At 39.0% G+C, this 15,676-nt stretch overlaps 1 protein-coding gene across 4 annotated transcripts in view; it reads right to left on the minus strand.

Annotated features, from left to right (window-relative positions):
- The window catches only part of ccdc18 (coiled-coil domain containing 18), a 162,514-nt gene that overhangs the window by 38,677 nt on the left and 108,161 nt on the right, over positions 1-15,676 (minus strand). For 3 of the 4 annotated variants that reach the window (XM_048539893.2, XM_059648073.1, XM_059648074.1), the window contains 4 exons: positions 14,613-14,780; positions 6,441-6,583; positions 1,623-1,795; positions 1,008-1,221 (listed from right to left, as the gene is read on the minus strand). In XM_048539893.2, coding sequence (XP_048395850.2) covers positions 1,008-1,221; positions 1,623-1,795; positions 6,441-6,583; positions 14,613-14,780 — 698 coding nt within the window. The remainder of the gene's footprint in view (positions 1-1,007; positions 1,222-1,622; positions 1,796-6,440; positions 6,584-14,612; positions 14,781-15,676) is intronic. The other variant, XM_048539892.2, reaches the window with a different exon arrangement.

The raw sequence follows: 15,676 nt of genomic DNA on the forward strand, positions 1-15,676 counted from the left end.
CAGCAAACATGTTGCAACTCGTGTGAAAGGAGCTCATGAACATCTTTGCAAGGGCAACAAGAGATGTGCAATAAATAGCCCAATCAGTGAATCCCCCAACACACAAATGAATATTTTTTTAAACACCAGTGAAATAATGAGAGAAACTCTCAACGTACAGGTGTGACTGTTATAACTGAACAAAAAAATTCTATCCTTCCAACTCTATTTTTTCCATCTTATATTTAGACAAATCCCTTGAAACAGAAAAGCTGCTGAAGGACAAATCGATTGGCAATTATGCCTGAAAGTGATTAATTCTGTTTGCATCGAAGTAGGGTATTTATAATACTATGAATTTGATCAGATAATCACATTGATGAAATCTACAAATAAAGTTAGAAAACAGGCTAATTTCATAAGAAGAAGCTTTTTATATTTGATCATTGCATTACATTCAAATGTAGTTAAATGAATGGATGTAGAGTAATAATGTAATCCATTACTTTACAAACATGCACTTTTGATTTAAGTCACACTCATAATCACCTTGATAAACCAGTCTCAGTCTTGCATTCTGCTCTACTTGAATTTAAAAATATTTAGTATTTTTGATCCAGAAATATTTTTACTCAAATACGTGAAACTAGCAATAAAAAGAAGCTTTAAAGGTTGAAAATACAGCACTTAACAATCTCAACATCTCAGAAATTTGATATAAAATCAAAATCATTTTGATAAAACCATTGTAAATAAATTTTGATAAAGTTCATCTTTCATAGTCTCAATGTACGTGACTTTGAATTTTGAACTTTTGCACTTGGCACCAAACATAATAGAACAGGCCATTATGATATTAATTAAGATAAAACATGCAATATGCATTTGTTCAATGTGACATTTATGGAGTGCTGAAGTATGATCAGAAATCCAAGAAAGAAACTGACAGGAAAATTAAACGACTCGATCCAAATCTATTATTCAATACAACAGTTCTCTTCTTTGCTCCAGTACATGAAGTAACTCACCGAAGTTCATGTGTGAGCTCTTCAATAATGTTTTTTTTCTCCTCCATGCTATTCTGAGCCGTTTGAAGGAGATCGCGTAGCTCTTTCAGCTGATTTAAAGTGTCAAGTAATTCATTGTGTGCATTCTTCAACTGCGCTTCCATCTTCTGAGTTTCCTGCAAAGCATTTCTTCGGTCTGTCTCAATCTTGTGCAAATTTTCTTCCAGATCAAGCACTATCAGGGAATTAATTTTTAAAATTTGAATATATATTTACATAACGGAAAAAAAATTACACAAAGTTCTGTTTAGTTATTCACTTGTTGACAAATTCTATTGCGCTTCAATGGTAATGAACTAGTTAAGACATATTTAATAATATGCTAAAATACTTCACAGGTGGAAATCTAATTTTCTTCCAAATTTGTTGAAATTAGTAACACAACACATGAAATTAAAGTTCAGGTGATGCAAGAGAAAATAAGAAACAAATTAGAATTATGCAAGGCATCTTTCAAGAAACTGTATTTTTTGAAATGGTCTTAAATAATGTTATAGTTATTTTTGTTGATTATTTAATTAGTGCTACAGTAATGAACTAGTACACACACAAACACACACACACACACACACACACATTTACTACCCTGGTCAGACTTCTTGTTCAATTCAATCTGTGTATTACGCAAAGTTATTTCCAGCTGGTTAAGCTGAATATCCTTGTTTGCACTATCACGTCTCAATTGAAGTAGTTCTTTTTCCAGTGCAGTAGTTTCGGCTTTGCACTTATCCATCTCAGTTCTTACTTCCCTAAAAAAAGACAAGCACCATGAAATATTCATGTAGATACTGATATCTGAAAGATATTACAGCTCTTGATTGCAAATGATTTGCAGTACCAAGTACAAGCTTCTGGAAGTTTCTAACAGGCAACCAAATGCACAACACATACCCAGAAATAAAGATACTTAAATAAGTCTTAGTCTATTTACAGACTTAAAAATGACAGTCATGTGATGAGCCTAATCCTAAGGGCAAAACTGAGAGCTTTGCATTTTGAAACAAATTAAAACAGAGGCTCATTTCCCAAAGAAAAATTGAAACCTGAATCGCACTTAAAATTTTATAAACAATAACTTAATTAAGAAAATAGTTTTCATAGTATAGTATCTTTCATAACTTCCAAAGCCAGGAGTTTCCATTTGGGGTTCAAGCATCGTGGCGGTGTCTTAAATGGCATCACATCCACCATGGCCAGTGGCAGGTTTTCTCACAATCATCTGCTCTTCAGCTCATTTCATAAGAAAGTGGGTTCTACGATGACATAAATGGTAAATCACACAAGGATGATGAGCAGATGTTTTTGCCATCATTGGTGCCTTACCAGGTGAAACCGCAGAGGTGTGTTAGGTGACAGGAGAAAGGCATTTTACTGAGAGCGACCACAAAAATGTATCTTTTAAGATTTGGAAAAGAGAAAAATGGTCTGCAAAAAGGGTTTTGGGTTGAGGGCAAGATAAGAGTTGATTAAAATAAGGCAGGATCTGGCCAACAACAGATAGGGAACAGCTATCTGAAGGTCAATCTACAGCAAAACAGTGGTAGACGTTCAAAGATGCACTTGGGAATTACAGGTTTCCTTAGAGTGAAACGTAGGAGCAGTAAAGCCCAGTGAACCATGGATGTTTAGGTATATTCGGAACTGGATAAAAATGAAAACAGATGCATACAGATACAAAGGCAGCAAAACAATGAAAGCCCGAGAGGAGTTTAGAAAGTGCAGGAGGATCTTAAGAAAGCATCTAGGAGCAAAGAGAGGGCACGAGAAAATACTAATGGGCAAGATTAAGGAGAATCCCAAAATATTCTACAAGTATATCGAGGGGAAGAGAATAACCAGGGTAAGAGGAGGACCCATTAGGTACCAAGGGGGCAATCTGTGTGAAGCTGGAGGACATCGGTAGTGTGTTAAATGTGTACTTCACATCGGTCTTTACGTGGGACAAGGAGGATGCAAATACAGGATTTGAGAAGATGGATTGTGAAGTCCTTGAGCAGGTTGACAGAAGAACTGAGGTGGCTTTGGGGAGTTTTGACAGATTTAAAAGTGGATAAATTCCCAGGTCCAGATAAATTGTATCCCAGGCTGCTTTGGGAGAAAAACACTGAGGCCTGATCCAAATTTTTAAATCATCTTTGGCCCCTGAGGTGGTCCCAGACGACTGAAGATCAGCTAACGTGGTTCCACTGCACAACAGGGTAATAGAGAGACAGAACGGGGAACTATAGACCAGTGAGCCTCAGATCAGTAATAGGGAAACTGTTGGAGAAAATTAATCACCATTAGAGAGGCAAGGTTGATCAGGGATAGTCAACATAGCTCCATCAGAGGGAGATCATGCCCTACAAATCTACTTGAATTTTTGAAGAAGTGGCTAAATGTTTGGATGAGGGTAGGGCAGTTGATAATGATTTATACGGATTTCAGCAAGGCCTTTGACAAGGTCCCACATGGGAAACTGATAAAGAAGGTAAAAACTCATTGGATCCAAGGTAATTTAGCAATATGGGTCTAAAATTGGCTTAGTAACAGGAGACAGAAAGAGGTGGTAGAAGGCAGCTCATGTGACTGGTGCCCAGTGTACAATGGCAAACCACAGGGATCTTTTATTGTCTGTGACATTCATAAATGATGTAGTCGAGAATGTTGGCAAAAGGTAAGTTTTCAGGTGACATAAAGCCTGGTCTAGTGCTGGTCATTGAGGAGTGATGTGTTAGGTTACAAAGGGAATATAAAACATTTTGGTCAGGTGGGCAGATCAGTAGCAGATGGAACTCTGATAAACGTGAGGTGATGTACTTTGGAAGAAGGGACAAGGCAAGGTACTAAGCAACCAGTGACAGGGAACCAGACACAAGAAGCTCAGAGGAATAAAGGGTTCTTGGGTGCTTGACCACAGATTCCTAAAGGAGGCAAGACAGGTTAATAGAGTAGTTAAAGCTGCATATGGGACACTTACCTTTATCAATCATGGCACAGATTATTTGTGCAGGGAGGTTATGTTGGTTAGGTTATACCTGGAGTACTGTCAGCAATTCTACTCACCATGCTATAGAAAGAATGTGATTACACAGGAGGGTACAGGGTAAGGAGATTCACCAGGATGTTGCATGGGATAGGGCATTTCAGTTATGGAGAGGGACTGGATAAGTTCAGATTATTTTCTTGGGAGCACCAGAAGGTTGAAGTTGGGTGAGGGGCAGGGGTGGCGACGGGGCGCTGACAGATTATGAGGGACATGGGTGAATAGAAAGCAGGAGCTTCTCTCAGTTGAAGGTTCCACAACAAGGGGCATAACCTTAAAGTGAAAGACAGAAGGTTCAGAGAGGATTTGAGGAAAAGCTTTTAGAGCCTGAGGATGGCAGAGGGCTGGAATACACACTCTGGGAGGGTAGTTGAGGCAGGAATCCCCACAACTTTTAAAAATACTTGGTTCAGCACTAAGTGTCATAACTTGCAAGGTCATTGGCCTAGTGCAGGAAAGTGGAACTTGTGTAGGTAGTATTATATTTTTGGCAGTACAGAGTGGATGAGCCAAAGGGCCTCTTCTGTACTGCATGATTCTAATATTTGTAGGTGGCATAAACGGTGAAATATAATAAATGAGGAGGACAACAGCACACATCAAGTTGACAGACACATGGGAGGTAAAATTCGAACAAAAACAGAAATTGCCAGAACAACTCAGCAGTTCTGGCAACATCTGTGCAAAGAGAAACCGAGTTAACAGCTCAGGTACAAACACCCATCTCAGAATTGGTAAACTGGTAAAATTCAATATTGGGAAGTGAGAAGTGTTATACTTCAGTAGAAAAATCAAGGAAAGGTCTGATTATCTAAATCACACAGTTTTAAAAAATCTGAGGGAACAGATGTGAGCATCACATATTGCTCAGAGTACAGTTACGAGTCAACCACATTGTTGTGGGACTGGAGTCACATGTAGGCCAGACGAAGGGTAAGGATGGCAGTTTCCTTCCCTAAAGGCATGAACCAAATGGGTTTATCCCCAACCTTAGACAATGGATTCATCATTACACCCTTAATTCCAGACGTTTATTGATTTCAAATTCCATCATCTGCCACAATGAAATTCGAACTGGATCCCCAGAACATTGAGTCTTTCTATATTAACAGTTCAATGATAATACCACTGTGCCATTACTTCCACAAGGTGGCAGGCCAGTTGAAAAGGACTTTTTCCTAAAAAAAATGGCTGGGCTTTATTAATAGCATAAAAAGTAACAAAATAAAACTAACATCATAAAAACACAAAAAGGTTGGGTGGCTCTGATAATCATGAAAGGTTTTGATGTAATAAATAAAGGCAAACTGTTTTCAGTGATAGATCAGTGGGTTATCAATGGGAACAGACTTCAGGCATTTGGCCAAAGAAATAAGAGGTTCAGCAAGTTGTGACACTGAATGCACTGAATCTTTGAGATGGTGGAAGCAGATTTTATCAAATTAAAAAAATGAGTACTTGAAAAGAAAAAAATTATCTAACTATGGTTGAGGAGCAGGCAAGTGGCAATAACTGGGAAGGTATATCGAGCCATTTTACACATGATGGGCTGAATTGCCTCATGTAAGTATCACTGAAGTTTGAATAAACAACTCAGCTTAAAACATATAAAAAAACAGTTATTGTGCTGTATAGCAAATTTACCGACCAACGGAATAATAACTATTTGCATCAGAAAAATATACACCATTAGATATTAAAACACTGTATAAATGTCATGCGATGTAACAATCCATGGTCAACTCAGAGACAGAATCTTAATTCAAATAAGATCATCAGATAGCGGGCTTCTAGGAAAACACAATGCACTTTCATCTACTTATTATGTCTATATTTATAAATGTGAAAGTTGCACTTCTGCCAACTTGATAAATTTATAATTTATTGCTTTTATACTAAAAAGAGAGCTGGTGCATCAGTTGCAGAAAAAAAAATGCAGGTTAAAATACTGTTATCACATTAAATGAGTCAATTATCCATGTTTTGGAAACCTCACATTGGACTAGTTTTTCTACTTGGCAACTGATTGATACCAAAACTACTGGCCCAGTATTCCGGGCTCAAGTCCACATGGATACAGCTGAAGTTGCTCATAATGTACTTCCTACAGTACTTATGATGGATTAAATATTCATCCAGGCCCTACAGCGAAAGGGCAAATTTGCTAGCCCACTGCCTGTTTTTCTCAAAGGATACTGAAGCCCATCAAGACCAGGGTGCTATTTAGCAACTTGGAAATTAGTACATAAAAGCAGATTGTGAATATTTAGAAACTCAACCTTGTCCTTTCAACACTGGGGAACTATAAGGGCAAAACAACAACATCAATATTTCTGATGAACATTAATCTCCTCTACCATAAAACTTACTTCAAAGTGCTGGTAAGTTCAACCACCTGCAGGTGTTTGGAATCCAGGCCATCATATGCCTTCAAAAGCTTTTCTTCTGTTTTTGACAGCTCATCTGTATAGGCCATTTTCTGTTTATATAATTCTTGCTCCAGTTGGGAAACCTATTTCACAAACATAACAGCATTTCATCCCATTATTAAGTGATGAGGCGGCAGTGGAACTATTACTCAGATTTTCAGGGTGAAGTGGTGGAGTGGTGGTAACATCACTGGACTAATGATCCAGAGGCCTAGGCTAATTTGTGAAAATGGATTCAAATCCCACCATGCAGCTGATGGATTTTAAATTAGTTAATAACATCTGGAATATAAATCTATTTTATAAGTGACGAGGTCAGCTATCACTGACTATAGTGGAAAACTACCTGGTTTCACTAGAATCCTTTGGGGAAGGAAATCTTCCTTCTTTATCTGCCTGGCATACATATGCTGCAGACCCACAGTAATGTGGCTGACTCTTAACTGCCCTTTAATGGCCTAGCCAGCAATCAGCTTAAGGGGTAGGCAACGAATGCTGGCAAATTCATGAAAGAATAAAGAAAAATTCACAGTAACCATCTTGTAAAGTAACAAACCAAGTAACTTCACTTCAGACCCATACATAATGCAGCAGCAAACAGGCCTACCCGGAACAGATTTTGTTTTACCTTATACTGGAAGATTCTGTCATTTCTGAATGAAGTCAATTTAAAATTCATAAACCAGTGACAAACGTTAAATATTTAATTTTAATACATTCACATGTGGGACCACAGGTTAGATTAAAAATATTCAATTGCTCTTTTTATAAAATGTTCATAATAATAATGCATGGAGCATTGAGAATGCATGGCATAATAAACAGGGAATATCATATTACGAGATACAGAGGATCTTCATAGACCCTATGGTATGAATAAATGCCATTTGCTCCAATCTGTCCATAACAATATTTAGCCTCTATCTACCTTGTTCCTGCATTACTTGTCTTCCAGTAATCATCTATAAATAGCCTACATTTCAATTATCAACTTCAAAAACTTTAGCCCTCACATTTAATCTTATATACACCTCGTTGTAAACTCCACACCTGAAGGAAACAGTTTGTCTCTACACTCCAGCTCATTCCTTCATAGCTTGTAATAAATTTATCACATTAATAAAATCAGACACTAAATTTTCAAGTCTTCCGCAGTATTTTGCCTGTACAGATCTATAGGTGGTGTATTGACCATCAGAAAAGCAGCTAATTTCTTTTAATTGGAATGTGAGTTCTTTTTAAAAAGTGAATTTCTGAAATTCCTTTAAATTTAACATCAAATAGCTTAAAATACAAATACATACACAACTAAAGGCTACAGGCATGTGGGCAAGTGCTCTACTTTTTCCCTTCAACAAAAAGATAAAAGTCTGCTAATATTTTTTTAGAAAGTAATTTTAAGTTGTCTTAGAACACAATGCCGAAGTGCTGCTAGAAGAAAATACATCTTAGAACACTTTTCTACATTACAAAAAGGTTTATTTATGTCCAAATGTTTCAGTTCATCACTTCCTTTTCCCACTTCAATACAAAACAAAAACCATTTGTATGATTTCATCACCCTTTTTAAAATTAATAAACAGCACCTATAAGCAAATGTTGATATTCATGCCTTCAATGTTTAAAGAAGCAGCAGCAGTGAAAATAAAAAAAAGACAGAAGCAAAACCAGTCAGATGCATGGCGGCCCTCGGGTTAAACCACCAGCAGTCCTCTTTCTCTCATCAGAGAGCAGTCTATGGTCTGGTAGGACTTTGGCAACGTTACATTTTACTTTACAGTTACTTGAGAATGGACACAAGTGTGAAACCATAGTAACATATCAACAGCAGTTACAAATTGTAGGTACAGTCAACATTACTACTCCAGTCAGCAAAGTCACCACCCCAACCAACAAAATCAACAATAGGTGTGATTTTATGCAGCTTTACTTGATGTCTGCAAAGAAAATGGCAACGCAAGAGATTGAGTTTGCATGTGCAGGAAATCTGACTCCGAAGATAGTACACAAATACAAAAGCACCAATGAAGTTCACAGTCAAACAAGTGAAAGGCAAATTTCCAAAGACAAAGCTTTCCTTGTTCTTAACCTAACACAACATGTTGATGGTGTGACATCATCAAAAGCTTTTATAAGCATTAATATTGTAATGATTGGGATAAGGTCAGCCAGATGGACCCATAGCATATGAGTTCCATGACTGGGGTTGTTAACCTGGTCCAATCCTACCTGACAGATGCAAACAGGAATGTTAGGCCTTCAGCTCATTCTGTGCTAGCTGCGTCAGTGTTATATACTGTGCATGTGTGACAGGTTACCGGCCTTTGTGGAGTTACTTCAGTAGTGACAAGATAAAAACATGCCCCTGAAGAGATTTACTCACAACAATCATCTTTGAGTTGAGGTAAGCATTTCCGGCATCATTACTGCTATTTGAGAAGGTTGACTCATTCGAACCTGCCATTGAAGACTGGGCCCATCATGTGGAAAGAATAGAACATAGAACATTACAGCACAGTATAGGCCCTTCGGCCCTTGATGTTGTGCCGACCTGTCATAACAATCTGAAGTCCATCTAACCTACACTATTCCACGTACATCCATATGCTTGTCCAATCACGACTTAAATGTACTTAAAATTGGCGAATCTACTACCGTTGCAGGCAAAGCGTTCCATACCCTTACTACCCTCTGAGTAAAGAAACTACCTCTGACATCTGTCCTATATCTTTCACCCCTCAATTTAAAGCTATGCCCCCTCGTGCTCACCGTCACCATCCTAGGAAAAAGGCTCTCCCTGTCCACCCTATCTAACCCTCTGATTATTTTATACGTCTCAATTAAGTCACCTCTCAACCTTCTTCTCTCTAACAAAAACAGCCTCAAGTCCCTCAGCCTTTCCTCATAAGACCTTCCCTCCATACCAGGCAACATCCTAGTAAATCTCCTCTGCACCCTTTCCAAAGCTTCCACATCCTTCTTATAATGCGGTGACCAGAACTGTACGCAATACTCTAAGTGCGGCCGCACCAGAGATTTGTACAGCTGCAGCATAACCTCTTGGTTCTGGAACTCGATCCCTCTATTAATAAAAGCTAAAACACTGTATGCCTTCTTAACAACCCTGTCAACCTGGGTGGCAACTTTCAAGGATCTGTGTACATGGACACCAAGATCTCTCTGCTCATCTACACTACGAAGAATCTTACCAAAAGCCCACTACTTTGCATTCCGGTTACTCCTACCAAAGTGCATCACCTCACACTTGTCCACATTAAACTCCATTTGCAACCTCTCAGCCCAGCTCTGCAGCTTATCTATGTCTCTCTGTAACCTACAACATCCTTCGTCACTATCCACAACTCCACCAACCTTGGTGTCGTCTGCAAATTTACTAACCCATCCTTCTATGCCCTCATCCAGGTCGTTTATAATGCATTTTTTTTCCAGCAATTGAAATTGATGCGGCCAAAAAGCAATGAGTAATTCACCTCACAGCACGTGGACCTGCAGCTTTATCAGTTATTAGGGCCATAACTTTCTCTGAGGCACCAGGTACGAATAAAACTTTTTAAGAGTTGTCAATTTAGCTAAGGAATATTAAAAATCCAAGCCTCCCCTAATTCTAAGTCACTATCAGTTTTACTTGACAGTTCAAGAAGCAGGGAAATTCGTTTTGGGATTTTTGACCAAATTAAGATAGTTGGCAGAGGCATGTGATTTTGGTTTAACTCTTAAGTGAGATGCTGAGTGACTGCTTGTTATGTGGAACTAATGATGTGACAATGCAAAAGCGCCTACTATTTAAAGCCCAACAGGAGTTCAAACAGGCACTACAACTGGCTTTGTTGTTAGAAAATGAAGCGAGTGGAGCATAGGAGTTACAGGGAATGCTGATGGGAGCAGGCAACCTTGTCAGGCTGACTGAGCTTAGGGAACACCATTTGAGTGAAGGCAATTGTATAGTCTTTTTCAGGACACATCCTGAAAAGAGAGGCTCTAGGTCAGCCCACAGAAAAACCCTAAAACAAAGCCAAGCCTCGGCAAATGGTTAACATCTAATCAAGGATCTGGACAGTAGACCATTGCTGCTGGTAGGAGGACTCAAGACAGCCAAAGAGTCCCAATAGCATGAATTGAATATGAGGGCTCAGAGGCCTGTATCCAGGACAGTGCACATCTTGGAAAGTCCATCTACATCTGGTTTGGAACAATTAAATTACTTAGCAATATCTATATCAGAAACCATTGAAACAAACGTTTGTTCAAATGGTCACCCAGTTCTAATGGAGGATACCGGCATGGCTGTATTAGTGATTGCTGAACCAGGTTGGAACAAAATTTGCCCTTGACTCTAAACTTTAGGTTTGTGTAAGCCCTCAGCCAGGCTGTGAACTTTACCAGGGAAACACCACAAGTTAAGGGTATAAGTTCGGTTCCAGTTTCTTATGAGAAGCAGCTGGTTCAGTTACCATTGATTGTAATAAATGGCTCAGGCCCAGTCTAGATGGACTGAAATTGGTTGAGAAAGATTCAAATTGTTTGGCTCAACATTTTTTCGATTAGAAAATGGCTACCTGAGTGAAGTCCTAAATAAATACACAGCCTTTTTTTGGGAGGGCCATAGACCATCAAAGGAGCCAAGACCAATTTACGTGTTGACCAAACAGCAATTCCACGATTCCGCAAGACCCATCCAATGCCATGTGCCTAACCTGCAAAAGTAGAGACAGAAATCAAGAAGCTGGAAAGTGAAGGAATCATGAAACCAATATAGTTTGAGGGATGGGCAGCACCGGTTGTGAAGCCTGACAGGTCAGTTTGCCTTTGTGGTGATTTCAAACAAGAGGTAAACTGCTTTTTGCAGCTGGATAAATGTCCAAACCCTCACAGAGGGAATTTATACACAAAACTGGCAGGGACTAGTCTTCATAAAGCTGGACATGAGTCATGCATACATACATTTGTGATTAGATGAAGATTCCCAGAGTATGCTATTACTAATACCCGTAAGGATTTGTATCAATATATACGACAGTTTTTTGTGGTATCAAGTCATTTTCCAGTGGACAATGGAGAACATTTTACAAAATCTACCTCAGTTTGCCATTTATCTGGATGGCGTGCTAATAACCTGAAAGACCAATAATGAACATTTGGAGAACTTGGACACAGCTCTTAAATGTTTCTCCAAGGTGAGGATACACCTTAGGACAGAAAAATGTGTGTTTCAGGTACCCCAAATGACCTACTTGGTTACAGAGTCAACAAGACCTGGTTACAGCCATTCGAAGATAAAGTGATGGCAATCAAAGGTACCCTGCTCCCATGTCTGCACTGGAGCTTACGTCTTTCCTTGGATTGGTAAATTACAATAGAAAATTTATATATAAACTGTCCTCCATCCTGGCATCTTTACATTTGCTTTTGAAAAAGGGTCAACATTGGAAACGGTCTCTTAGCCAAGATGTGGCCTTTACGGAAGTGAAAAAGCAGCTACCTTTCTCCAAGGTGTGAACACATAATGATCCCAAGTGAGATGTTGTGCTGACATACGATGCCATCCTGTACAATATTGAGGTTGTGTCGGCTCACTGGTGGCCCAATGGAGAGGAACATTTGATAACATTTGATAAGGCATTTGATAAGGTTTCCCATGGTAGGCTCATTCAGAAGGTCAGGAGGAATGGGATACAGGGGAACTTAGCTGTCTGGATACAGAATTGGCTGGCCAACAGAAGACAGTGAGTGGTAGTAGAAGGAAAATATTCTGCCTGGAAGTCAGTGGTGAGTGGGGTTCCACAGGGCTCTGTCCTTGGGCCTCTACTGTTTGTAATTTTTATTAATGACTTGGATGAGGGGATGGAAGGATGGGTCAGCAAGTTTGCAGACGACACAAAGGTCGGAGGTGTCGTTGACAGTGTAGAGGGCTGTTGTGGGCTGCAGTGGGACATTGACAGGATGCAGAGATGAGCTGAGAGGTGGCAGATGGAGTTCAACCTGGATAAATGCGAGGTGATGCATTTTGGAAGGTCGAATTTGAAAGCTGAGTACAGGATTAAGGATAGGATTCTTGGCAGTGTGGAGGAACAGAGGGATCTTGGTGTGCAGATACATAGATCCCTTAAAATGGCCACCCAAGTGGACAGGGTTGTTAAGAAAGCATATGGTGTTTTGGCTTTCATTAACAGGGGGATTGAGTTTAAGAGTTGTGAGATCTTGTTGCAGCTCTATAAAACTTTGGTTAGACCGCACTTGGAATACTGCGTCCAGTTCTGGTCGCCGTATTATAGGAAAGATGTGGATACTTTGGACAGGGTTCAGAGGAGGTTTACCAGGATGCTGCCTGGACTGGAGGGCTTATCTTATGAAGAGAGGTTGACTGAGCTCGGTCTCTTTTCATTGGAGAAAAGGAGGAGGAGAGGGGACCTAATTGAGGTATACAAGATAATGAGAGGCATAGATAGAGCTGATAGCCAGAGACTATTTCCCAGGGCAGAAATGGCTAGCACGAGGGGTCATAGTTTTAAGTTGGTTGGAGGAAAGTATAGAGGGGATGTCAGAGGCGGGTTCTTTACACAGAGAGTTGTGAGAGCATGGAATGCGTTGCCAGCAGCAGTTGTGGAAGCAAGGTCATTGGGGTCATTTAAGAGACTGCTGGACATGCATATGGTCACAGAAATTTGAGGGTGCATACATGAGGATCAATGGTCGGCACAACATTGTGGGCTGAAGGGCCTGTTCTGTGCTGTACTGTTCTATGTTCTATGTTCTATATTGGTATTTCTTCACACTAATCAACATCCTTGTGAACCTGCATCATAACTTAATATCCAGACCTTTCTTCTGTTTGCATGATTGTTTACAATTTTATATCTGTCTTCAAATTCAGGTATCACTCCGTACCATATACACACGCAGTACTAGAAGCAACCTGAAACAGAAACCCATGGCATGTTATTACCTATTTCAATCATTCCAAGAGCCTGCCCTTAACTTCTATTCTTTGTTCCTTTCCTTTTACATTCCAATGTTCTGCTGCACTTTTATTCTGATCTTCTCCAATGGTCCCCTGTGTGTCAACTTGCCAAAGGTTATCAGAAGGTCAGAGTACTATTTCAGGACATTTTGCTCTTCCTAACTCCTCAGCACCCCTCTCATTGCTATTTCATGTCACTTTCACATAGGAATCTACAGATTGGATGGATGGCTTGGGCTGTGAACACAGTAGTGTCGTATATTTTAGAGTGGCAGGAGTGTTGACAGCTACAAACATAGCCCCATCTTCAGTGTCTGGTATGCTTCCAATGTTGGATATACAAATTATGCCAGAATAGTTGATCGTCATAATCAGTGATCAAAGAATTGAGGTGTCAATTCAAAGAAAGCATCATGAAGTCAGGTTGATGGTGGTGAAGAGGTAACCCTGCCAACACACATGATGAGATTCACACACTGCAATTAATACAATGTAGAAAATTGACCACATTGGAGTTCAAAACTAGACATTTCCAGAATAGTTTACCATGTGTTTGGCATTCTGCATATTCAATGTACAGTGCTTTCTGCCAGCAAGAATAGAAAGATGAGCACACCCAGATACGACAAATGAGCATGCCTTTTGCCCTGCTTCATAACTCCAGCATTCTGCTTTTGCAGTTAGATGTATGCTGCATCCATATATTAAACAGGTCAAAATTCTGTAACTCTCATCCTAACTGCATCGTATGGGTCACAGTAGTTTAAGGCAAAAGCTGGGCACCACTTTCTCGATTGCAATCAATGATGGGCAATAAATGTTGGCCTAGGCAGCTACAGCCGCATTCAAAGACAGATTCTTTTTAAAAAACCTTCATCTTTCCTTTCCATTTATTATAAATCTAACTACATAATCAAAGGGACAGAATTCATAGCAGGTCTCTAGCAAAATGAGAAGTAATCATAATCTGTGGAAGGTGTTCTGTTTGAAGTTAGGATTTAATACTTGAGTTTTTTCATGCACTCACCTCAAAAACTTGCATGCCTTCTTGCACGGAAAAACATAGGACAGCAGATTCCATCAGAATATGCTACAAAAATCAAATGGAAAGTATATACTTTGAAAACAATCACCTGTCTTTCTATCATTGCCTGGTGGTCTTCAAGCTCTCCAATTCTGTCTGTCCCCTGCTGCAACATTTGTTGATACTGTACCAAGGTCTCCTGAAGTTGCATATTTTGCTCATTACTTTCTTTCAGGTTGACTGTCGATATTTTCAACTGTTTCTGCAGACAAAGTACCTTTCCAAAATAAAAATTCAAGAACTATTTACTGTATCCTGAAGCTGCATCTTTACTGAATAACCAAGAAATTATGCCAGTTTTTACAGCCCCAAGTCCTATAATCATAGAATGCTAATGTTACAACTGAAAACAGATATATCTTTCATCTCATCAACTGAGAGTTCCTTTTCTTCATGAGTTACCCAATCTACTGTCATCCTCCAGACTGTTCTCTATGCAGAATTTAATGTTAGTCTTCTAAAACATCTCTTCAATCATTGAAATAAATTTGTTTTAATCATTAGAATTTACATTCTAAACATGTGGAATATCTGTGAAATCTTCACAGCCTCAACATTATTTTTTTGATGATTAGCCCAAAACTTTCATTTCCACCTTAACAAAGAAAATAATCAACAATTTACAATTAACTTACTTTTAAATTCAGAAACAACTTGTCAAATGATCCCTTGACTTCGGTAAAAATTAAGACACAACATTTGATGTATTTTATATCCTAACTGCAAACCCATTCTTGAAGATTTCAGCAAATCTATACAGTAATCTTTTTCATTCTTTTGATATGTTTTCTTTGATTGGTTGTCCAAAAATGTACAGTATTTTCCAACTACTGTCCAAGATTTTTTAGAAGTTAATAATAGCTTCTTGCTTTAGTAGTCTACACCTTGCTACAAAATGAAGGATGACTTTACCTCCTTGCATTTTTAAGCATATCCCTTACCAGTCTTTAATAACTTCATATCCACACCTCAGGTCCTCCATGTAATATATAAATAGAAGGTGTATTTCCTTTTTCTGATTTTACTTTGAAGCATATTACCACCACTTTTTCTTTTCTACAAAGAGTTGCTGGCTATCCTTTGTTTCCTATTTTCCCAAAGCTTTTTTACAGC

The sequence above is a fragment of the Stegostoma tigrinum genome, chromosome 8 (assembly GCF_030684315.1).
Source record: "Stegostoma tigrinum isolate sSteTig4 chromosome 8, sSteTig4.hap1, whole genome shotgun sequence".
Classification (NCBI taxonomy): domain Eukaryota; kingdom Metazoa; phylum Chordata; class Chondrichthyes; order Orectolobiformes; family Stegostomatidae; genus Stegostoma; species Stegostoma tigrinum.